Here is a 25761-nt window from a genome sequence, read left to right as displayed (position 1 = left end):
GATTATACTTCTTAGTCAAAAAGTCAAGATGTTTGGAAACAAATTTTAATATTATATAAACTCTATGAATGCAGTAAAGTACGTTAAAAAATATTTTAGCGAAATTTCTAGAAATGTGCAAATACTATGAATATTTTTTACCTATTGATTGTAATACATTCCCGCCGTTTAAGTAATAGATATAGCGATACAAAAAAATCGTACATAAAGGTTAGATAATTTTTTGACTGAAGTAGAAGTATTTTTTTAAAATTAATTTTATTCATAGACTATCAGATGTTTATTAAATAATTCTTATTCGCGCTTTGTAAATTAACTACTTTAAAGTTTGTAGAAACAAAGTATAGTTCTCTTTATGGAATAAGACAAATAATTTTATATAAATATTGTATTAATATGTTTTACCATATGTTAGGCGTTAGATTTACTGGACGTGATTAGCATTTTAACGGATCAAAGACTATAATTTTCAATAAAAAAATAACAATTTAAATATTTTATTAACGTTTGTGTTAAGTGCTCGACAAGACGAGCTAATGGATTTGTCGCTTTCGTCGCAAACTTCCATTCACACGGCACACCAGCCGGTGAAAATGCGACAGAAAACGTATGTGTTTGCCAGGTACATCAGTATCAGCATAATAATGATGCATAACGTTTTATTGTATTTTTAATACACATAAGAGTATACTACATTCGTGTAGAACAATTGCTGTGAGAAATGGTTTCTTTTTTTCTGACTGTATATCAACTCGTCCGTTATTATTTTTGTTTCACAAAAAACGTATTGCAATAATTAATGATCCACTCAAAACTTCCAAACGGGGACGCAATGATTTTATCAGTTCATTGTGACTGTAATAATATTTTATAAATTATGTTATTTAGTATTTTATAATTTGAACTTGCTAAAAAATAATGGAAGTTATCGTTTTTTAGTAATTTTATGCGCTGATTAATAAAACAAAAATTATTCTCTCAAAAAATCTAATAAATCAACAAATACTTAGAAATAGAAATACAAATGGGTTCTATTATATTAAATTATAATGTAAAAACCATTATGTAATATTGTTATTTTTTAGTATAGGTATTCAAATATTTATATTATTCGCAGTTATTTTGATGTTCTAGAAACAACAAATTATTTTACAAGTCGAATGCTATATTGATTAATGATTGTTTTATGGTATAAAAATGTGCATAGTTTATATTTTCTACAGTACATCTAATCTCTCGGTGCACGCAAATAATTAGTAATTACTGTTAAAATGCATTAAAAAAACATGAATTTTTAAAATGCTAATTTACCAACGTATAACAGGATTAGTAGGATTCGGTTGTAAGATATTCCAGTGCCCACCTTTTAGTAACTGATATCATACTGATACCAATCACTGCGAATAAAAATTAACTAGCCCAAGGAATTAGATGAAGATAAAATTAAACTAACTAATAAAAATAAAATATTGCTGCGTTTTTGACGTAGATGAATATCACAGATATGATACTGGTACTATATGAAAGATTGCAAACAAATTTGCATAACATTAAACCAAAAGTAACCTTAGGGCTTTTATACTTTGTATGTTATAGTTTTTTTTTTTTAATTCTTTGTTAATTAATTCAATAATCATTATTTAATAACGATAATTACTATTTAATTACTCCGGTGTTGGTACATAAAAATGTATTTTTTTTTACAATTATTTCAATAGCAATCACTATGTATGAGAAGTCTTTGTGTATATTCGCCGGTGTTGTTAAAACATTGTTGGAATACACGTCATTATCGTTAGCTAAAAAAAAACGTCATTATAAAATCAATACCTTTTTAGTTGTTCTGAGAAGCTAAAAAGTTCCATGATAAAGTAAAAAAAAAAAGTGTACATTACATATCATATACAATACACGACATGAAGGTATTCTTATTATTTTCCTCTTCTTATACAACTTTTGAGTACTAATGATTATCGTTTTCATTGTAACCGATTCATAAGATATCGTTAAAATCCTTTAAGTTCTCGGCTACGTTCATAGTATTGTGAGAAAAAAATCGAATTGAATGAATAAAAAAAATGCATTGACCGCATTTATAATAAAGATGGAAAAAAATGATGGATTATTATATGACGATTTCATTGTATAAATCGGTAATGCATTTTCGTTACGAACAAACTAAATAAAAAATAATGAAAAAGCTCTACAAAAATAACAAAATGAAATTATTGTTATTGTTCTCGTAACATTTTTTTGTTTCCCTAAGGCAAATAAGTAAGGAAGTATGAATTTTCCTCTCTAAAATTACTTTTTGCTAATACAATGAAGATTTTTTTATCAAGAATAAAAATGTCCATGGTCTTCTTAGGTTTTTTCGTACACACACAATTTGCCGGTAAACAAAATTTATACTTTATTGGGCTCTTAAATGTTTTAGATTTTATTTTATCAACAAATTACCGTGAAAGTGAAAAGTACACTAAATTACTATAGAAGTTTAAGTGTACACGTTATGCGGGAACGAAAAAAAAAACAAATAAATAATAAAATTAAATGTGAAAATAGGTTACTACCGATTTGTTTGTACTTATGTGATTTATAGAATGTTAATGCGACGACCGGAAGACATAAAGTACATTAGTACTTTTTAAAAAAATTTAAAACGGAAACCCTAAAATTGAATAATTCGGTATCACGGTCGGATAGTCGTATTAAAAAAAAAAAAAAAAGGTTTTTATATAGATAAAGTGATAGTTTATTATGAATTTAAGGTGGCACGATGTGATTTCTCAGCTCCTCCACACCTGCCTGGAAACCTTTATAATCCCGTTTTCATTACCGATTGTATAAATCCGATAGGAGGAGGGTTTGACCTTTTTCCGTTCTTAAAATTTGATTTTCCTTTTACTGTTCAGCGCACCCGTTATGCATACAACGTTGTGTTTGCCGACCTCACAGACAAGTGCGCGCCATCATAACGTTCCAGTGACATTATTATCAAAATGAACGAGGTATTGTTCGTGTGGTCTTGTGACCCTTTTTGAATCTGTGAAGACAGCGAGTCTGCACGTTTTTCGGTCAGGACATAAAACAACTTGGGATGTCACACACTCACAACAATACCCAAAACGCGAGCAACAAAATAATGCAAAACTATTTCATAAAGGTCAAATAAAAACCTGTTTTTCTTAAAAACTAACTTATTCAATTCCGATTTTTTCCACAAGAGTACAATGTATCGATAATAGTCATTAGCCATATTAGAATATGTTGTAAAATATTGACTGGTATTTTACACAATGGATTGATTGTTCTAAGCGGTTAAAAAAATTAATGAAATACGTTGATCTAGGTTCGATAGTCTCACAAAGAAGTCATANAATACGTTGATCTAGGTTCGATAGTCTCACAAAGAAGTCATATTTGTTTTGTTACATTTTTAGAATTTAATTACCATGTTTATTGTCAAATCTTATATGAATAATACATATATTTACATAAAGATAGAAATTATCTAATAAAATTGATTTCGATTTTATTTCAATAATAATCGACATCGTTTTACAGAATTTTAAATATGGTCTTCACCATTAAAAAAATGCTCGAACGAATGATACTTAAAGTTCTGTAATACGATTACAATTCGACAGGCATATTATTCTTTTTTAGACGATCTTCAAATATTTACCTGACTCATTCTATTTGTTTATTGAACACAATAAACATTAAACAAAAAAAAAAAAAAACTGTACGAAATCAAATAAATATTACNTCGACAGGCATATTATTCTTTTTTAGACGATCTTCAAATATTTACCTGACTCATTCTATTTGTTTATTGAACACAAAAAACATTAAAAAAAAAAAAAAAAAAACTGTACGAAATCAAATAAATATTACTAACAATAACAAATTACCCAAAATTATTATTTAATATTATGTCATATTTGTGCTAAAAATGTCTTATGCTTTTCTCAGAATTTATCTTGCACCGATATACCCTACAGGCTAGTACATGATCTTTCCTTTAAGCTTTAAAAAACTGCTATTATGTTTTCGGGAAATATTAAAAAATATGATATTAAAAATAATATTAGTGATTTAACGAAACATTCGAGTTTATTTAACCTCATTAAACAACTAAAATTTTAACATGTGTATAACATGCAAATCAGATTTCGTCATATCATTAAAACTTACAGTAATAATGTCAAAGTCAATTATACTTTTGGATATATAACTTTTTCAAAAAAATTGATTAATTACATTAAATTTAGATTTATTTCAAGTCCCTTGAAAATAAACTTCTAGTAATATAAAAGTTATTAAAAAAAGGTTTTTTTTTATATAGATATTTTTTATAGATATAAAATAACTTTTTGTTTATCAAGTTAGTAACAATGTACTTTTTTAAGCAGCAGTGACTATTTCGGATATGTCTTTGAAGTTCTTACGTACAAATTATAATACAGAACTCTTTCGGCGGTTAAATATTTTTTATAAAAAATTTAGTTTAAAACTTAGCTCACAAACAAGATTATTTTGCAGTAAATTAAATTAATCATTTGTTTAAGTTGAAAAATAATAAAAATAAATAAAATATTTGTATTAGCACCGATTAGTTGTATTCAAAACAATTTTACCCAACAAAAATACATTTTCTGTTGTAGGATATTTTGACAGATGAATTAAACGTGTTTTACAATTTCAAAATCAGTGAATATAAACTATACTTAAACGGTTAATGTCTTTTTTTTAATTCTGCAATATTTATTAGAAATTATTAAGAACTGCCAAAAAATGCTTTGTCCTTTTGAAAAATCAGTTTATAGTTGTTAACAAAATCCATATAGTTAAGTAAGATGAAGTGAGGTAAATGTAAACGAATAGTATAATTGTAAAGTAATTTTTTCTTTTAGAATATTTTACAAATTTTGTTTTAGTCTTCTAAAATATTTGTGTGATTTACATTTGTGGTAGAAAATATCGCTCAAATCAAAAATGGCATGTATCGATCCCCCACATATATTTTGGTCGTAAGATTACATAAAAAATTAAATACTGAAATTTGGGTTATGTTTCGAGTTCAAGTGTTGTTTTCAAAAGTTTGGTTCAATATCAATATTTGTATTTTATGTCAACCAATAATACATGTAAATGATATGATTATAATTGTAAGAGTTTATCTCATCACTTATTTAATTTACAAAGTATGTTAAAAAGATATTAAATATTTTTGTAAGTTATTCACCTGGAATTCGAACTTGGAGAATTGCGTGACAGTGTCTATGTTAGTCTCAGCGTATCCCAATTCGGGGCACGTGTCTCTGTTTACGGAGGCCGACAACAGTTGCTGAAGTTGTCCGAACCTGCTTTTGAGTCTTGCCGCTCCATGAGCGTTAGTGCCGTCGGATGGTTCAAAAGACTCGGCTCGTTGGGCTTGAGGAGGTGGTGGCCAATCGACCGACGCCCTTGGCCTTTCGTCCAGTCGACTAAGAGGCGATCCATTGTAGTAAAGACCTAACGTGGCCACCGTACCGAGTACCAGCACAAGGGCCAGCAGCCGTTTGGCCACGCGGCCGCTGTTCATTTCGGTAGCCGCGGTGGTTCAAACATAAACAATTAAGAAACAACTCTCGCACCGTCAAACATGCGCTCTTATGTGGATAAAAAAATAACAGACTAACTTTTAGGTTATTTTCAACAAATTCTATGACTAAACTTAAAAAACAGCGACGCACTCGGAAAACAACACAATAACAAATTGGCACGTGAAACACGAACAAACTCGCGACAAAAGCACGTTGCGAACGATGAGCGACGGCGACGGCACGTGACCACCTCAAACACGCTATCGGACGAGACTGAACACTTTGCTTGGGCGACAACGGGGCCGGTAAACCGAGCCAGATGAAGATGGTGAGAGGGAGGGGGTCGCCACCGATGAAGACCGCACCGGTCGGTCATTGTAATACATTGGTTGAATTTATTTTTTATACCAATAAACACACAACAATACCATCACCCGCTGAGTAATCGCTGTCGGTATTTTGTACCTGTACCATCCGTACTGTTTTAAAAAACTTTGACTTCATAAAACTATAATGTATTGATTTGTAAATTGTAATTCACGCGATTAAACGACTTCGCAAATGATCGTGTAATTAATATTCAAGTCATTTTATCGGATAGCGCGACGAAGAAGTGACAAAGTAATTAATAGTAACAATAGACTTGTTCTAATAATTTTTTGATAGTCCATATGATAAACGGCCTTAAGTTTTTTAACTTTGAGGAAAAAGCTGTGCTTGAAAATCTTGAAAAATTCAAAACATTTATAGATGATAACACTGTAATAAAAAATTGTAATATGCATAATATAGATAATAAGTTTAATAGTATAATCGATATTGTAAAATTTGACAATACTCTTGAGGAATTTAAAAATACACACGTTGTTTCTCCTGATGTCGGTGTAGATGCTATTATTGCTAGATTTGTTAATAGCCTATGTGGAGTTGATGGTAAGGAATTAAAGGATAATGAATTTATTAATCCCGACCNATGGTAAGGAATTAAAGGATAATGAATTTATTAATCCCGACCAAGATGATTTAAAAAACAAGATTGTCTATGGTATTTCAGTTTTTTATTTCGAGTTTGGATTAAGATACGATTATTCAAATCAGAGCTTTAAGGAAGAAGAACAATTATTAACATATATTTAATCATTACTAAGTATATCGCTAATTTTTCATAAATACTTGTAGTAAATAAAAAGATAAATAAAAATATTAAAATAATTAGTTATAAGTTTAAAAAAAAAACCCAGCACAGGGAGGTCGCGGCACAGTGGTGACGTGGCATAGTTGGATCAAGTAAATGATATCTGACAGTGATTAAAATCACTATCAAAAATAAACGCTTCGATGCAAATCTTTAGATAGTGTTTAATTTTAAAAAAATTGGTGTTTTATTCCAAAAGCTACTTGATCTGCTGGTTCCTTATTAATATCNAATTCTGCAATATTTATTAGAAATTATTAAGAACTGCCAAAAAATGCTTTGTCCTTTTGAAAAATCAGTTTATAGTTGTTAACAAAATCCATATAGTTAAGTAAGATGAAGTGAGGTAAATGTAAACGAATAGTATAATTGTAAAGTAATTTTTTCTTTTAGAATATTTTACAAATTTTGTTTTAGTCTTCTAAAATATTTGTGTGATTTACATTTGTGGTAGAAAATATCGCTCAAATCAAAAATGGCATGTATCGATCCCCCACATATATTTTGGTCGTAAGATTACATAAAAAATTAAATACTGAAATTTGGGTTATGTTTCGAGTTCAAGTGTTGTTTTCAAAAGTTTGGTTCAATATCAATATTTGTATTTTATGTCAACCAATAATACATGTAAATGATATGATTATAATTGTAAGAGTTTATCTCATCACTTATTTAATTTACAAAGTATGTTAAAAAGATATTAAATATTTTTGTAAGTTATTCACCTGGAATTCGAACTTGGAGAATTGCGTGACAGTGTCTATGTTAGTCTCAGCGTATCCCAATTCGGGGCACGTGTCTCTGTTTACGGAGGCCGACAACAGTTGCTGAAGTTGTCCGAACCTGCTTTTGAGTCTTGCCGCTCCATGAGCGTTAGTGCCGTCGGATGGTTCAAAAGACTCGGCTCGTTGGGCTTGAGGAGGTGGTGGCCAATCGACCGACGCCCTTGGCCTTTCGTCCAGTCGACTAAGAGGCGATCCATTGTAGTAAAGACCTAACGTGGCCACCGTACCGAGTACCAGCACAAGGGCCAGCAGCCGTTTGGCCACGCGGCCGCTGTTCATTTCGGTAGCCGCGGTGGTTCAAACATAAACAATTAAGAAACAACTCTCGCACCGTCAAACATGCGCTCTTATGTGGATAAAAAAATAACAGACTAACTTTTAGGTTATTTTCAACAAATTCTATGACTAAACTTAAAAAACAGCGACGCACTCGGAAAACAACACAATAACAAATTGGCACGTGAAACACGAACAAACTCGCGACAAAAGCACGTTGCGAACGATGAGCGACGGCGACGGCACGTGACCACCTCAAACACGCTATCGGACGAGACTGAACACTTTGCTTGGGCGACAACGGGGCCGGTAAACCGAGCCAGATGAAGATGGTGAGAGGGAGGGGGTCGCCACCGATGAAGACCGCACCGGTCGGTCATTGTAATACATTGGTTGAATTTATTTTTTATACCAATAAACACACAACAATACCATCACCCGCTGAGTAATCGCTGTCGGTATTTTGTACCTGTACCATCCGTACTGTTTTAAAAAACTTTGACTTCATAAAACTATAATGTATTGATTTGTAAATTGTAATTCACGCGATTAAACGACTTCGCAAATGATCGTGTAATTAATATTCAAGTCATTTTATCGGATAGCGCGACGAAGAAGTGACAAAGTAATTAATAGTAACAATAGACTTGTTCTAATAATTATTAGGATGTCATTTGTACGATTCATTCAAGTCGACGTGTTTCGTTATCGCGTGCCCAGTCGGATCTCAATAAAATTATGATTTTTGTTTGATGTCTGTGTAATCGCATCTCGTTGTTAGTCAACGTGTTGTTTAGCTAAGAAAAATCATATTAATTTGTAAAACAGCTACTGAATCACGATGAGCTTATACGGTCGTTGATGACTACTGTCGACGGGATAAAATGTTTTATTTAATTTGACGTGCAAAGTATACGTTAAGTGTGCGTTCTTGCCATTAGAGGTAAAAATAAAAAATTGTAAGTGCCTTATGAATAATTTATTATTTTGAATCGTGTGAAAAAGTGAAACTATTAATATCTCAACGTAATTAGTAGAGCATTTTAGCATTCAAGTTTTGTATTGGACTCACGAGACAATAATTTAATTTTCAAATTTTTGACTTTATGATTACTCTATCCACTTTTATATGTGTCTAATAATCTGGTTAAAAATCCACACACTATTTTGCAAAATATTAAAAGGATTAATATAAATTTAAATTTCTGGTATTTTTTTCCTAAGTGCTATTAAAAAATAATGAAATGTTTTTCTGTGTCTCTTCGACTTGATTAAATAAATATGATTATTAACAATAGAACTCTAGAGAAGTTACTAAACGTGTCTACTCAATCAACACGAAGAAAAAAGTTACGAGTATCAAAATATTGACGAAGGAAAAACGTATTGAACTACTAATGATATTAACTAAGTACACCTCAATATACTTAACGACTGAACTGTCAAATGATTTTTTCTAATGAAAATATATTTTCTCTATTTACAAATGTACGTGAAACACGCGAATATGATGACAGCCTACGTGTTTCCAAAAATAGGAAGAACGTGGCTACTTAATAATATTACATAGAAGCGAAATCACTGTAATTTAGTAAAGTATAACTGTAATATAGTTAAAATATATAATAATAATAATAATAAATATTCTAAATTGTAGTGGTACAAATTGTTATATTAATTATCTCAATAATATCTATTAGTTTAAAAAATCATTGTATATCAACGTCAAACATATTCCGAAAATATTTTGTACGTGATTCTTGATAAATGTCAGAGATTTAACGTGAACTGTGAAAAGCAAAAGTATGTCAACAAGTTTATTATAAATTTTCAATATTTTATAATAACGAAATCTCAATATGTTCAAAAAAATAATAACTTATGCATGTCAATTGATATAAATTTCATGTATCAAACGAGTTTTCCTTTTGAGTAATAATTCTTAAAAAATAAAAAAATGATTACCTATCCAATTACCCAGAAAAAATATTTTACAGTTACGATTAATGTAGCGACAAAATAACTGAGTAGCAAAAAGAAATAACACAAATTGTTGACCTTCAATGAATAGCTGAGAAGTTATTGATTTTACTATGATAAGTATCTATTTTATCTGTCGGGTTACACGTTAAGCCCTAATGACCAATTTTGTTGATTTACACATCAAATGAACCTGAATTATATCTAGTTGCAGACATAAATACTTGAAACTAAAAAAATGAGAAAATTTTTATTTTTATTATCAAATACGATAATATCCAAAAAATAGAAAATATAATAAAATAATTAATTCTTCTACGTTTTCAACCTTCTCGCCTATAACTAAATATTATATAAACTCAAAAAGTANTATAATAAAATAATTAATTCTTCTACGTTTTCAACCTTCTCGCCTATAACTAAATATTATATAAACTCAAAAAGTAATTATACAAAACTGGTTATCGACAAGTCAACATTTTGTTTAGACCATTTTCCATTTATTAGTAAAAAAATAATAGTAAGCGTCTGTTTAAATTTTCAAAGTTACCTCTCAAATTTACTCTTATAAATATTTTTTTCTTACACTAAACTTGGTATAAATATAAATATATATATATAGTTATTCGTATAAATAAATAAAATTGTAAATCTGTACATTTTTATGAAAAAATCATTATTTAACAAAAAAGTGGGGGGTAGTATTTTTAATAAATCACACTATAGATAATTTTATTTCTACCGATATACCTTTTTTAGAAATCCGATAAATATCTAAGTTAGTAAGGTTTTAGCATAACAAAAAATGTGTCAAAATTCTTTTCCTTATCAACTTTTGGAAATGTTCCGGAAAGACTGTATCCTATAAACCATTTGTTAAGATTTCATAAGAAAATAAATACGTTTATAGTAAAAACCTTTTTTAAATGGAAAAATAATAATTTCTATTCTATAATGACCAAGAAAAGTATGTTTACCAAAGGGTTCGTATTAAACTAAATGATTATATCATTACACATTTCACTACTAATGTTGAAATGATTTCAATGTTATTTAGTTGGTCAGCGAACACTTTTCAACGAGAGTAAGTTTTTTCAAAACTCTTTAAAAAAAGCCAAAATGTATTTCTTGTGAATGAAATCCATCATTGAAAATTTCATTAATACTATTATAGTTATTTAATTTTTATCAAAGCGATCAATAAACAAAAAAAACTAAATTTATGTGATTTTTATTAGACGCCCAATGTAAAAGTAACATTAATTGAATATTAAATTTTTGTTTTTAAGATATATAGAAATCGGAAGATCATATTTTTCAAATGTGATTTAAGTAACTTTTTTTTTTCTAAAACTGTTTAAAGAATTGATGCTATTTTTTTTTTAAGGGTGGAAATGGTTTTTTACACTCCTATTTTGTTTCAGTATCTTATTTTACCAGTGCCAAACAGTATCAGAATTAAACACATAACTCAAGCAAGGAATATAGTATTCTATACTGTTGAGTTAGTGTGGCTCTTCTACACAGTCTATTAAGAATTAGGACAACTATATAGTCTTGATGGCCTACATATACTTAACTCTAGTTCAAAAATGTTGTTTGCAAAATTAGTTTTAGAAATGTATTTAATTTAATATTTATAGATTATTTAATTACGATTATTTGACATATAATTGGATACAAACGCTGTATTTTGTAAGCTCAAGGCTAAAAATTTCAATTGTAAATGCATTTTTTTAATGTACACACTTAGATTGATGATACAAATCTAAATAGGTAAAAATAAGGATATTTCTTAGCTTGGAATGAAAATAACCTAAGTGTTTTTTATCCTTTTCATTTATTTAACGCTGAAATGTAACTGAAGTCTATATATATATATATTTGTGCAATGTCCCCGTAAAAGTACTTTTCAAACCTTACGATACACAGTGTACAAATATGTATAGATAAGTACTCTTTTTCTTTAAAATTTCATCTTTTAGTAAGCTGTTTTGAGACTGCGTTTCATATTTAATTCAAATGAAACATAAAAAGTAAATATATATATATTCGCATTTACGACCAAAGGAAAAATATCTGATGAGCATAAACCTTTGAGCAAATACTATTTACTTATAAAATTACCTGGGGACGATATTATCTTTTTTTCTCGCTTATTTTATTTGCATATCAATTGATACAAATTTTATTCAAGTTCCCCATTTTGAAATTATATTAAAGAAATTCTCGTTTCAGTTATTTGGAAATTTCAATCGTTAAGAGTCAAGAGCTGACCCAAAGGTTTGTTAATTATTGAACAATGCAATATACGTATAAAAACATTGCAATATGCAGTAATTAAATAAATACTATAGTTTTGATTTATTATAAGGCCAAAAAGGTATTTTTAAAAAAAATAAAAATAATGAGAATAAAATTATGTTGATAATTGAGATTTAACTATAGACCCTTTGGCTTTACATGCACTCATTTATGTTGTAACAACTGTATATCCAAATAAAATTTTTATTTCTTCTTTTTAGGAATATAACTATTGAGAAAAATATATGATTCTTTTAGCGTCCAGTCTAAATTGATAATAAAACATAAATGAGCGAAAAGATTAAGGAAAAATCATATTTTCACGTTTTTTATTCACATACTTTATTTTTATAAAAGTATAGTTCTAATGATGTAAACCTCTAAGTAGAAAGGAGAGCTTTAGTGAAGTGTGTGTAACCAGTTCTTACTGTAGTTGTGACTACATTTATTTTTCAAGAAAATAATTTTTATTTGCTTAGTACACAAAGGAATCTCTGAAATCATTTCGTTGATTCGCTACGGTTTTCGAAACAGTTAAAAATTCCCAACATATCTACCAAAGAATACATCTCGAATACAGTTATTTGAAGTTGTTCATTGTACCATTTGTGAAATATTGTTGGATAGCTTAAATGTTTGATGAGCTCTACTCGTGAACAAATAATAAACAGTATTTGTTATAACGGATTTTCGTTTACTTTACAATCACAACTCTGAGTAACAACATGGATCACTGAATCTCGAAATTACCCAAAATATATTTTATTTCGTTTAATAACAGATCGTGTTTACTGAACTGTGGCTGCTCACAATAATTTTTTTCTACAATTTGTACAATTTTCTATTTGGTTTTTTACTCATTTAATGTGCTTAATGCGCGTAGACAAAATGTATTCTAGATATATACTCAATATAAGATCTATTTTTTATTCAGAAGCGCTTTTTATGCTGGTTTTAAACGATCGCATTAAAATATTAATTGTTGTATAACGCAAACCTTTTTTAAATATTTCGATTGTTTTTTCTACCCGACAATTACAATGAAAAAATGTGTTTTTACCGTTTTAAATGAAAGAAATTAATTTGATTAAATACCATTATTGTTATACATTTACACAAATTTATCGATTTATACAGATTTACAAAACTATTCGTTTAGAATTTAACTATAAACATCTTATTACATTATCTTAATACATAACCAATAATAGTTAGACGATAGTATTGTCTAGCGTTTTATCCGTTGAATTTTTTTACTAAATACCTATATATTTTTTTGCAATGTCTTCGTATATAACACGTGTATAGGAATAGCAGGTTCATAACCTCAGACCTACTAGAAACGATTAAGTCTTAAACAGCGTGACGATGACGTTTTTTAATCGCGATTTAATAGAAAACTTGTTTATTGACTGGCATGTTTGCGTAGTATCTCATGCTTTTTGTAGGTATGGTATGCTCCATACCTCCATAAGAGACGTTACCGTTTTTAGACATAGGTGTAGATGTATATATTTTTTTAAAGTCTCATCTGTAGAAGATATAAAATGATTTCTGTGCACAAATCATAAAAGTGGTTTTTCTCGACAACGCCTGTGACAGTATTTTTCATTCCCATTTGAGCTGTGCGTTAATTTCTACAAATAGTAGGTCGTTGGATTTTCTTTACAATAAAAACATGTAGAGGAAGTGCTTTGAACAGTGTTATTGCATGAACATTTTTGAGTCACGTCGCAGAAAAGCACACCAGTTAGTCGTTATGAGTTTGCCGTGAAATCAAATTCAGTGGATAGTTGCCAAAGGATTTAGTGTCAACGTTGCCTAGACAAGAAATTATATTACTTTTATTCTACTATTTTTTATATAGAAACTATTGGTGGACTAGATAACGCAAGTCAATTTTAAATACAAATTTTGAATGCTGTGTGTTAACTGTACTATAAATGTAGAAACCGAAATTTTAAAAAATAATTATGGCTTTTGGAATGGAGTGCTGGTGGTTAAATATTGCTTTTAAGGGGAATGACAATGAATAATGGAAAATTATAGAAAATAGAATTTGAGAGCTCATTACCATCTCACAGGGCCACATTTGGTGATATCTAAGAATTCTAAATGTCCCAGTCATAAATGAACACACTTAGTTTTGCTTCCATATTTTTTCAATTATTTCTATAGAAAAGTCATAATACAAAAACAAAAGTTTTGGCAGTCAAAATTTAAATTCAATACACATATATGGATTTCTTAATATTTTTAAATAATATGCACATTTTAAAAATAATACATAATAATGACCGTATCTATAGAAAGCTAAATAAACTTTTGCTTTAATATTTAAAAAAAAGGTACAAACTAATGGGAAGCTCAGTTCGACGGTTTCCTCCAATGGCAGGACGAAAAAAATAAGTGTTCGTAGAAAATGCTAAGATCTTATAGAGCAAGTTGGTTTTTAGGAACTTTGCACGTTTTACGATTCGCGACGTGAGTGTTTTTTTATTTTTCTAAGATATAAACGAAAAGAATTTAAATTTTAAGTGATATAAACGACCAACATCGATTTAATCTATTACTTATAAAAAATTCAACGTTTTACAGGTAAACCACAAATGTGTACGTTGACATTTCTTGTTTAATACTTAAATTAAAAACGAAAAAAAATAGTGTTTCAATCTATTTCTGGTTTTAAATAATAATAAAAAGTATTGCAATATTTGAAATGTAAAATGTTTGTTTTAATATTGTTCATAACTTTTAGTCCAAAACTTCCAACGTGTTTACGATTAATGGAAAAAATTTTCTTATAAAATATGTGAGTTCTTATTAAAATTTCATCATAACTCGGCTATAAGAAAATAGAGAATTATCATAGTACAAAATTAATTTGTTTTAAATTATTACGGTTAATTAAAATAGGGCGTTTACCCGCTACGTAATAACAATAATTGTTATTATTATTGTACTATAAGAATGATCCTAAAATTATGCGGAAATGCAAAACATTCCATTAGTTTGATGTTCCTTTATCTCAACCAAACACCTCAAGTAATTGGCCGATTTACATTAGCGAAACAGATGATTATTTAGTCTTTTTAATTAAAACAAATTAGAATGAATTATGTTTCCATGTTTTTGGTTTGTACACAGCTTTGAGTAATACTTTACCACTTATGTAGATGTACGATAACAAATCATATTTTTGGACATTCTTAATACATATAAATTCAAACTATTACGAGAAGTCAAAATAATGAATCTTGATACAACCGCAATAATACAAATGAATGTAATTACTCGGAGGAATAAGTAGTACTGCGGTCATTATTTATGCCGAAAAGCATAAAAACCACTTTAAGCAAAAACTACCTAATGCAAGATAAAATAAGTATTTATTTTTTTATCGCATAATCCTTTTGAATGTGAAATATTAAGCGATTTGCCCTCTTAGAGTTAAAAACGGAGTAGTTCATTAATAATTATTAGATTAAACAAGTATTAAGTTTTTGCTTTATGAATATTTATAGATACATTCAATTTGAATTGAACTCGTTCTCGTGTTTTTATTATTAATATCCACTAATATTTGGATTGAATTTACATAGAAATTGACAATAACAGTACTTTTTACGAAATTATATTTCAATCACTTGGTTTGCGGCGATTCAGGAAATGTACTGCGCTCACGAGGACTGTAAGTGCGTCTAAATTAGAGTTAATCGCATGGCCACACTGAGAATTAATCGCTCTATTCAATACCAAAAGTAAATTATAAAACCAACATGCAAAGTGTATTCAATTTAAATACAACTCTGTGGCCATTTTCCAAAAGCTGGTATTTTAAATTTGGCAACTTTTCAAGAACAAATTAGAAATTTCAATAACGTTTCAATACCTATCGTTAATAATTGCGAAAACCTATTTGTGCGGGTGAGCCTTTGAATACAAGTTACGGAATTATATAAATACGTGTACGATTTATTGGTAAGTGTATGATTTTACAAGTTTTTAACTATCGTGCGCAATCATAAGGTTTCCTCCCCTATTTTTAATTATTTCAACGTCGTCTAGTCGGGCAGGCACATTGTCCCGACAACACTAAATTGCCATGAAAAGAATGTCAATAATGAATTTCGGTAGACATGTTTGCCCATAGCGTCACTGAATCGTCTGTGTGCTGTTCTGTGGTTTGTTTGATGATTTTTTCCGGTTCTATGTGCAAGTATAAATGTTGTCATCTGTCATTCCGTAACCTCTTAGTTCTCTCCCGTCTGGTAAAATACAATGACCTCAACAGTCGCGGCAGCAAGTGCGGATTGCCCGGGGGCGGCTATTTCGCGGCGCGAGCAACAAGCCGGTTTTTGACGACTTCCCCTCCCACGTCTATCAACCGACGTCGCATTTGCGTGACCGCCGTTCCGTGAGATATGACAATTGTACTTTAGATTGTCGTTAATTTAGCTGGCGTTTTAAATAATATTTTCTAGACGACCACCGAGTGTTTGAAATCGGACTGCGGCAAAGTAACACCAATAAATTGTAATTAAGTGTTACAAGGTACAACGTTATTTGTTGTCCTACGACAATTGTCATAAAAAGTCAACTCGATAGAAAACGTGAATTAAAAGTGCTTCGTATCGATTCAACCGTAAATCCTGTCGTAAAAATAACTGCGACCAACAGCAATATTTTTATGTGCACAAAGCGTGCGCTTTTAATTATGACGTCACTTAGAGACCGTTTAATTTAATTGACACTTATTTTTAGCGAACTTCGACGCTTTTTAATTGTTCTACACTAAAGGAAACTGGTTCCAATGAACTTAACCGATACACGTATTACGTCGTTGTATATATTCGGCTACACTTGTACAAAGAAAGTATTTTATCATGACAAAATATAAATGCTATTGTCGGAAACTATTGTAATGAGAAGCATTAAACTATAAGTTTATTATAAAACTTTCGTAATTGTCCGGTAAAAATTGTAATAACCGTGAGCACGTGACAAACGTTGATGAGCGTAAAATTTTCAACAAAGTTATCACCACGGCGTCTGTTAAGACCAGACTTTGTACTGACACTAATTGATAAACTCTGTTATACTTAATAAAAAGTTTGGAATGATAAAATTATCAGAGGTGAGGTTTAATACGCTTTTCCATTAAAGAAAATTAAACAAATTTCATGAGCATCGACGCTTTGTTAAATGAACACAATATAAAATGAACGGCTTGGAAAAGTTTCCAACTTATTTTATAGTAAACCGATAGACGCATATAAAAAAAAGAAAGTAATATGTGGAGGTTATGACGTGTTAACTGTTAAAAACTATTATCTCACTTATTGTTCAACAATAATTAAACACATTTTCTGTTAAATAATGTTAGAATTTGTTCATGTCAATTGTTGTTCTCCAACTAAATATTCTGTAAGAACAGCAATTTCAGATTTCAGACGTGACCATTGTGATTTCAACTAACTTGTATAAACTGATTTAACTTTGAACATCACTATGCCGTTTTCATATCAACTATTAGATAGATTTTATGAGTAACTTTGTGTTAAATGATTTCATGTAGATATTATTAACATTCCAAGTGCCACTTATTTAGCATATCCAAATAATTGATTGACAATGCATTGTAGCGTAATTAATAGGTAAAATGCTATAAGTCATCTCTAATTATTTTTATAAAATCTGTAATTATTAAAGATAAAAATGTATTTCGAACGATGTATTATTTTTGGTATTGGCTTCTCATAGGATGTTAACAAAGGTTGTATCTAGTCTTATGTTCAGAACAAGGATAACATATAAATTTTCAAAGATAATTTATTAATATTTTTACTTTAATTAAAACGTATAGTCTCAACTCTTATTTTAAAATTAAATTGAAAAAATAAAATCATTAAATAAGTTCCATTTTTTCAAAATTGTTCGTTTATTATTTATTAATTTGTAAATAATTCTATGGAGAAATTACCATAGTAACAATTTTTTGGTAGTTACTATTATTATTAAAATAAGTTAATAATGATGCCATACCAAAAAAACACTTCAACACTGATTTATTAACAAATTTTATTTGAAAAATTTAGTTGCAAGTTATAATTACAAATATTAAAATCATTTTTTTTTTTACTGTTTATAGTTAGTAAAACATGTTTTCAATAATTGAAATAGAATTATTCTATTTGACAAAATAAGTTACTAATAATTCGATTAGTTCACGTGTTATTTTGTGTTGCGTTTTTATAAATACTTTACTAAAGGAATTACATTTTTGATTTTCGAGTAATTAAGCTTGTTAAAATTGGTCAAAAACTGAATATAACCAATTTATGATCATTTATAATAGTAAATTCTATAACACGATTTTGAACGATAGAAAAAAAAAACTATGAAGTTAAAGTAAAATAATATTCCAGGAATTATGTATAGGTAATTTATGGACAGCCGACAATGACAGATTACACTAATATCCAGGTGAGGTATTTTATGTTATATCTATTTAGCATATAAAACATGCTGATACTATGTAGCATCGCTAAAATACATAAATACGCAAAGAATTTTATAGCAAATGGAATTCTGTAACAGATTAAAATATTTTTTGTGTAAAAAAAAATCGAAGGGAACAATAAAAAGGTTACCTGATTGTACTGTATAATAATAATAATAATGATTGTAGGATGTTTTTTTTTTTTTAATTGATACCGTCGGTGGTGGTTAGTACATCGTGGTAATTACCTTTTAAATTTCGACACAGGTGGTCAGTATTTAAAAATGGAATAGTAAATGTGTTTTTAAATTAAATTGTTTTCATAAAAAAAACTATTTACAGAAGTGTAATGTATATATGTATATTACACTTCTGTAACTATAGTTACAAAAAAAAATAGTAATAACCAAAGATTATTAATAATGAGTTTTTTTTATATAATAATATCATTTAATAGATGTAAAATCGCACAACTTAAATTTATAAAAAAAAATGTTATAATTTTGTCATAAAAAATAATCAAGGATTAATTATGAACTAGTGGTTTTAATGTCACATTATCAGACTGAAGTCAACCAATCTCAACAATACAGAGCGTACCTGCGGTTAGCGAAAGGCAAAAAGTTTAGCGTCACTGTCTCATGTGGCTGAGTTTTGGCAGAGTTTGTTTTGCGGTATCAATAATAATATTTGTTTTTGTAGAAAGTTGATTTCGGGTAGATAAATTTGGTAACCAGGTTAACCATACCCTGTGTGTCTGTTAGACAATTTACCGCGTTCGTTCTATTGAATGTCCCGTATTATTACATAAGGTCATTTTGAATAAATCACTTTAGTTATTTGTTAATATGATTTTTCCATCTCATAAAATAATCTGTGAACGGTCTAATGATTTACTATGTATGCATTATTTAACATTAAGCACGTTATGTAATATTATAATTGAGTGCATTTTATAGCAATAGTCTGCTGACTCGTACTGATTTCTCATTTTTCATATTGATCACAAATGTAAAACAGTTTTTAAACAAAGGTTAATTAAAACTAACAATTTATTTTTTTAGGAGAAATTTCAATTGTATAATGGAAAACTATTATTAATTCTTTTGTTTCAATTTTATATTATTATTAAAAAAAAAAAATTCCATTCAAAGATAACAGATTTTCTGCAGCGACAAGGTTGGTACAAGGTTCCATGGTGGTCAGTCTAATAAAGTGAATTGTGAGATTGGCTTGTATTATGCCATAAGATACAATACTCGTGTATTGTGGTGCTGTGACACTTACCCAATCCGGTTTTTATTTGCATGTCAAAAACGAATTTTATCAGCTACGGTAATGTATCTGCAGAAGAATTTTGTTTTGTAGTAAAAATATTAACGTCCAAACATGGATTTTTACCTTCAATAAGAATTATATGTTGTCAAGCAGCATCTAAATTATGTCATAAAACTATTTTACGTTAAACCGCATTATATGTATACATACACATGTCTATTGGAATGAACATTTCAATTTCATATTACACAGTATTCTCCTCTTAGTATACCAAAAAAATATAAAAAATATTGATGATAAAATTATTAATCATTAATATAATAAAAGTATTAAAAATAGTGCAACAGTTTTATAGTAATTACAGTAGGCTGACTATGCACGTAAAAATTATTGATTTCAATATGCATCTTTAAGGCAAAAGAGTCCAAGTGCACTTTTATTTGCCGTCAAATTGTAGTATTTTCAATGTGCACTACGAAAACATTTTATGAAATTTTCTCACGCGTTGTTTATAAAATTTTTATTTTAGTAGCGTGATAACATTTACCACGATATTGATTAATAATAAAATATAAAATACTAAATGTAAATCCACATAGACATGAAGTTAAAACTATTTGATTTATTTAAAAAATTATTAGGGTTTACATTTTCTATGGTTAAGGAATTGTTTTAAAAGTTTTATAAAGCTAAAAATTAATTTTGGCCAAAGTATACTCTAAAAAATAAACACAATATACAGAATATTTGAACCTGAAATTTTCAAAATCATTTGTCATTGGAGAAAAAATATACATTTATGATATTTTTCATTGTGAAGTTATCCCATCTAACTTAAGTAAAATGAAATCATATAAAAACAGTCTGATTTTTCTAAAGAGCTGCAAAATGTGTACTGTACCCAGTTGTCTTTCACAAGAAGACAATTATAATATAATACTTTTATTTACACTTAAAATGTTTACAATCTCAAATCAAAAATTAAAAAAAAAATTTGACCATAGAATCATTAGATATCAATTGTATATAAATAAAAATAATTTTAATGAATAATAAAAAAATCAAAGAACAAAATAACCAAAAATTAATTTATTAAAAAATTTAATTTAAATAATTAGTTAAGAGTACATAGTTTCATCAATGCAAAAAATAATAGTTGAATTTTGGTGACCGGTTTTAATGAAATTTTAAACACAAAATAAGCATCATATGCAGCTCTTAATTTTAATATTTTATTTAATAGTAAAATAATATATTATTGAAATGTTTTATAAACAAGCGTCTAAACATTCTTTTTCAGTTTCAAAACGATTATTATTACCAAGACAACCTCCGTAAACGAATGTTTTGCAAGTTTTTGTAGCATCATCAAAATGATATTTGATAAAGTAAGCCATACACACTCTTATTTGACCACCAATTTGAGGTGGCAGCAAACAATCACCTGAAAAATAAAGGCAACGATTCCAATGTTAATATTAATTAAAATATTCATAAAATCATTGTTCAATACATTTATTTTATTCCGAGAGTAAATGTTTAAACTAATATGATCTTAACGAAATATTTTCAAAAACATAATCACAAAACAAGAAATATGTGATATTGATATGCATAATAATCTACAAAAATATTATTGATGATAAAAAATCATACATATTAAAACATAAAATTACTATTCCCAAATGATTTAATTTTAAAATTCTACATAAGAAAAAGTAAAGTCAAGCTTTTTTTTTTAAATTGATAATGATAATGTTGTAAGCTTAAATATTTTCAATTAAACATTTTTCTTTTCATTGAATTTTTCAGAAATGTTCAAGGGTAGTTGAATATTTGTAAATTTAAAATATAATTATTTCTAAATTTTTATATAAAATTCAGTATCATTTAATAATCAGTTTAGTAATGGTGTTAATGGTATTACTGTATTAAAATCATGATTTTGATAATTGAAAGTAATCAATTATCAGACTTACTTTGAAATTAAAACTACAGTAAATGTTCAATGTTTAGTTGTTAAAACAGATCGAGGTAAGGAAGGGTAAATTGACAAATTCAGTATTTCTCAAAAACAATCTCACATAGCAACACATTCTTATAAACATAAAAAGCGATTGTGATACACTCTGTTACTCACTTAACTAACACATGCGCACGCACGTTAATTTGATTTGTAGTTAGAAATTTATATTTAGCGTGTTATTAGTTTTGTATGTAGTTTTTGAATAATTAAAATTAAGGTATTAATAATTATGATAAATTTTTCAATTCTCACTCTTAAATATTTGTAAGTCTTACTTAGTACCTATTAATTCATGAGAGATTAAGATTAAGTTTATAGAATTAAATCCTATTATTTTACAAAAGTTTTCGCTACAAAGTTTATTAATCGTTTTCATAATTATAGCTTATAGTGCGGAAAAAAAGAAAAATATAACAATCTTTAGAAAAACCTATGTTTTATTAATTTATTATTAAATTGAAAGAAAAAATCGATAACAATAATAGTATTAGGAAAAATATTAAAGATATACTAATGCAGATTTTAGATTTTGAATCCATTTATTGAAGTCAAAAAAAATCATTGAAGCTTAACCTCGAAATATTACCCCACCTTACCCTATCCTATTTTAAACATAATTTAATATTTTATTTTTAGTAGTAAATAGAGTCCTATGATCAGGGCTTAAAGTACGAAGACAAGAAGAGCTTCTACCAGTAAAAGTTCTTAAAAAACGTCCACTTTAAGAATGTTTTGATAAAGTCTTCAAAGATGTTAAATTTTATTACTAATTAAGTATGATAAATGATAAATTATCATTTAAAACCAAATGATAAATTGCTAAAAATTGGTTTTATAATAGTACGCGATAATGGTATCAGCTATTGTACAAAACATTAACCTTATATAAATTTATTAACCTTTAAAATATGAGTTATGATTTAAAATATAAGTTTAATCGTGATATGAATACAAAAATAGTTTATCATATCTGGTAATCAGTTATAATAACTTGTACCAAGACTTTGTTTAATAAAGTGTTATCAAAACTCTTTTTTTGTTTAAATCTCGATTGACAAAATTTCAGAATAACACATCTTAATATGATGTTTAGTCAATTACAATTTTTTCTTTCAAAATTATTAGCTATATAAATATATAAATGAGTTAATGGCAAGATTTATTGTAGGTATTTTTGAGAAACATAGGCATTATTTGAACAAAATGTAGTGGTAAACTTAACTTCTTTCCTCTGTAATAATATTACTATATACGTTCACATGTAATTTTTATAATTAATATAGGTCTATTACAGAATTAGATAGCCAAAGTCCTCACTAAACTCCTCTAAATTTTGATCCTTTAACATAAAAGTAATAAATAGTATATATTACAAGAAAAATTATGTTTTTAAAATTGTTTGACTGTTTTCAAACAGTTGAAAATTTACATTACTAGGTAACGGTAACAAGCTATGTTCTAAGCCACTTTTATATATTTTACCTAAAATTGTTTAAATGTCAAAAAATATTAAATTCGACGTAAAGTAAAGTTATTATATATTTAAATAATAAAAAAAAAAAAATGTTTCCCCCTTTATTTATTGTCTAACTATTTCAAAATTAATAACATAATTGTTCTATTTTAAAATGATAATCATTATAAAAACTATTGTATTTTCTATTGATTGAATTATTAGTTATTTTTCATTTCGAAAAATTCAAAAAATTTTTTTACAGTAAATTAAAATCAATAATTGCAGAAAATTATAATACGTACTTAAAAAAATAGGTACTTTTGAAATTAAAAATATATCATAATTTTAATAAAAAAATAATTAAAATTTTTCTTTCATGTAATAAGTGTCTCTAAAAATATTTAGAGACATTTATTGTTATAATTCAATAAATTTTTAGTTTTTGAACATACTTTTTGTGAAAGGGTGTGGTGGTGGTTCTGTCCAGTCTGGTATGTCCTCAACTCTTGATTCACGTATTGTTTCAACTGGCACAGCATTTATAAATGATGTTAAACATAACACAGTAGATAAAAAAACTACAAATGAAATTTTCGGAAACATTTTCCCCGAAACTTTATTTCCGGATGTTATATTTCTACTGCAATCGTTTTGTTAAATATTTTAAATGTTATGAAGGTGAAAAGTAATAGCCATTTACTAATAGGTATTTATATCACATTATTATAGATAAAATCTGGTAGAAACTATATAAAATATGAGATTGTGTATTACAAATAAGGTTAAAGGTTAGGTATTATTAAAATCATATGATTCTACTTCTTGTTATAAACCAAATTATATTGATATTACGTTGTCTTGACAAAAATACAATTGAGTTATTGATTTTAGATATAGCAATATTTTCTTGTATAACTATGTTAAAATATTTTATTAATTTTTAACCATTTAATATCAGAAGCTATACGTACTAAATTATTTATATAAATTATATATTTTAACAGTAAGAGAAATAAAAACATATTTTGAGTTTTAGAATTTATTCTAGTATGGTCAAGTCATACAAATAGTTAAATTTATTTTTATTTTATAAGCCATTTTTAGTAAACTTTTAATTTACTAAAAAACAAGCACAATGGGGTCGCGGTACAATGAGAAAGTGGCATAGTTGGGTCAAGTATATTGATATCTGACAGTAATTAAAATAACTATCATAAAAACAATTCGATGTAATTCTTTAGAATGTTTAATTTTAAAAAATTGTTGGATTATTCCAAAAGCTACATGATTTACTATTTCTTTATTTATATTCTGATTAAGATAAAGTATGTCGAATGAAAGAGGGATATAAATATTATTTCTCATAAAAAAATTGTATTGATCCATACATTTTTCAAAATGTTATAACATTTTTAAGTTAAAAATTCAAAATATAAAATCAAGAATTTTAACACAATAATAGCATACGGTATCCATTTTCACCGTGAAAACAAAATAAAGTCCGAAAATTTTTTTTTCCATGATAAAGTATATTACATTAGCTTTAATTTACGATATATATAAAAGTGTCAAACTTTCCAGAACACTTTCAAAAGTTAAGTTGATAAAGTTAATTTTTTGTGAAAAAGTTGTCATTTTAAACCCCACATTTGTGCAAGTAAAGGGTTAAATTTATGAAAAAAATATACCAAATAAAAAGTAAAGACATCATGAGTCTACAAAAAAAAAAATGATATCGATTTTCTTATTTTTAAAAGAGTTATGGCAATTTTAAGTAAAAAAAATTGAAAAATTGTCAAAGATTAGCAATTTTTAAATTTGTAATTTTTTTTGGAGATTTCTTCCATTTACGGGGTATGATGGAAATTTTTTCTATTTTTGAGGGTAATGTCTTCGACTAAATGCGATTTGTGATCTTTTGACGTATCGTTGAAAGAAATCCGTTCGGTGAGAGCTGATAAAAAGTGGTAACAGACACAAAAAAAAAAAAAAATCATCATAGTAAAACCAATACCTTCTTAGCTTCGCATCGAAGCTAAAAATAAAAAAATATTCTAATATCAAGAAAATTATAATTTGAATTATTATGAATTTATCTTTGCTTTAAAAGTTTCATAAAATAAATATTTTCAATCAAAATATAAGAAAAATTCAAATAATTATTTCACATGAAATAATAAAGTTTTATTGCCATTATCGTTTCACTTTAAAATATATTATTTATATTTAGAATTCTTTAATTTACATGCAATGTTTTTTTATTAATATTTAAAAATAATTAGGAAGTTTTTTAAAATACAATATGATATAAAATTATATATTTTTTAATTCATTGTATACACTATATATGTTGAATATATATTTTAAT

At 27.6% G+C, this 25761-nt stretch overlaps 2 protein-coding genes across 3 annotated transcripts in view; both read right to left on the bottom strand.

Moving 5' to 3' along the window:
- The window catches only part of LOC126895449 (alpha-mannosidase 2), a 60057-nt gene extending 51942 nt beyond the window's left edge, over positions 1–8115 (bottom strand). The window contains exon 1 of one of the 2 annotated variants that reach the window (XM_050667307.1): positions 7512–8115. In XM_050667307.1, coding sequence (XP_050523264.1) covers positions 7512–7850 — 339 coding nt within the window. In that variant the 5' untranslated portion in view covers positions 7851–8115. Of the gene's footprint in view, positions 1–5251; positions 5856–7511 lie in introns of those variants that run through there. The other variant, XM_050667306.1, reaches the window with a different exon arrangement.
- A 12398-nt stretch (positions 8116–20513) lies between these two features.
- LOC126895457 (kunitz-type serine protease inhibitor bitisilin-2-like) lies at positions 20514–24089 on the bottom strand. Its single transcript, XM_050667320.1, has 2 exons — positions 23846–24089; positions 20514–21355 (listed from the first exon to the last, which is right to left on the bottom strand). Exons 1-2 carry the CDS (start codon positions 23994–23996, stop codon positions 21180–21182), a joined length of 327 nt encoding a protein of 108 aa, XP_050523277.1. The 5' UTR covers positions 23997–24089; the 3' UTR covers positions 20514–21179.
- Between the last annotated feature and the right edge of the window lie 1672 nt (positions 24090–25761).

The sequence above is a fragment of the Daktulosphaira vitifoliae genome, unplaced genomic scaffold (assembly GCF_025091365.1).
Source record: "Daktulosphaira vitifoliae isolate Bord-2020 unplaced genomic scaffold, ASM2509136v1 Scaffold_1, whole genome shotgun sequence".
Taxonomy (NCBI): domain Eukaryota; kingdom Metazoa; phylum Arthropoda; class Insecta; order Hemiptera; family Phylloxeridae; genus Daktulosphaira; species Daktulosphaira vitifoliae.
The sequence above is the reverse complement of the archived record's forward strand: the minus strand, read 5'-3'. Positions and strand labels throughout refer to the sequence as shown.

Bases quoted from the DNA above. Each gene is read 5' to 3' on its own strand.
- LOC126895457 (XM_050667320.1), bottom strand. From the start codon at position 23,996: ATGTTTCCGAAAATTTCATTTGTAGTTTTTTTATCTACTGTGTTATGT. The intron at 21,356-23,845 runs GTATGTTCAAAA...TTTATTTTTCAG, and splicing joins ACCACACCCTTTCACAAAAA to GTGATTGTTTGCTGCCACCT.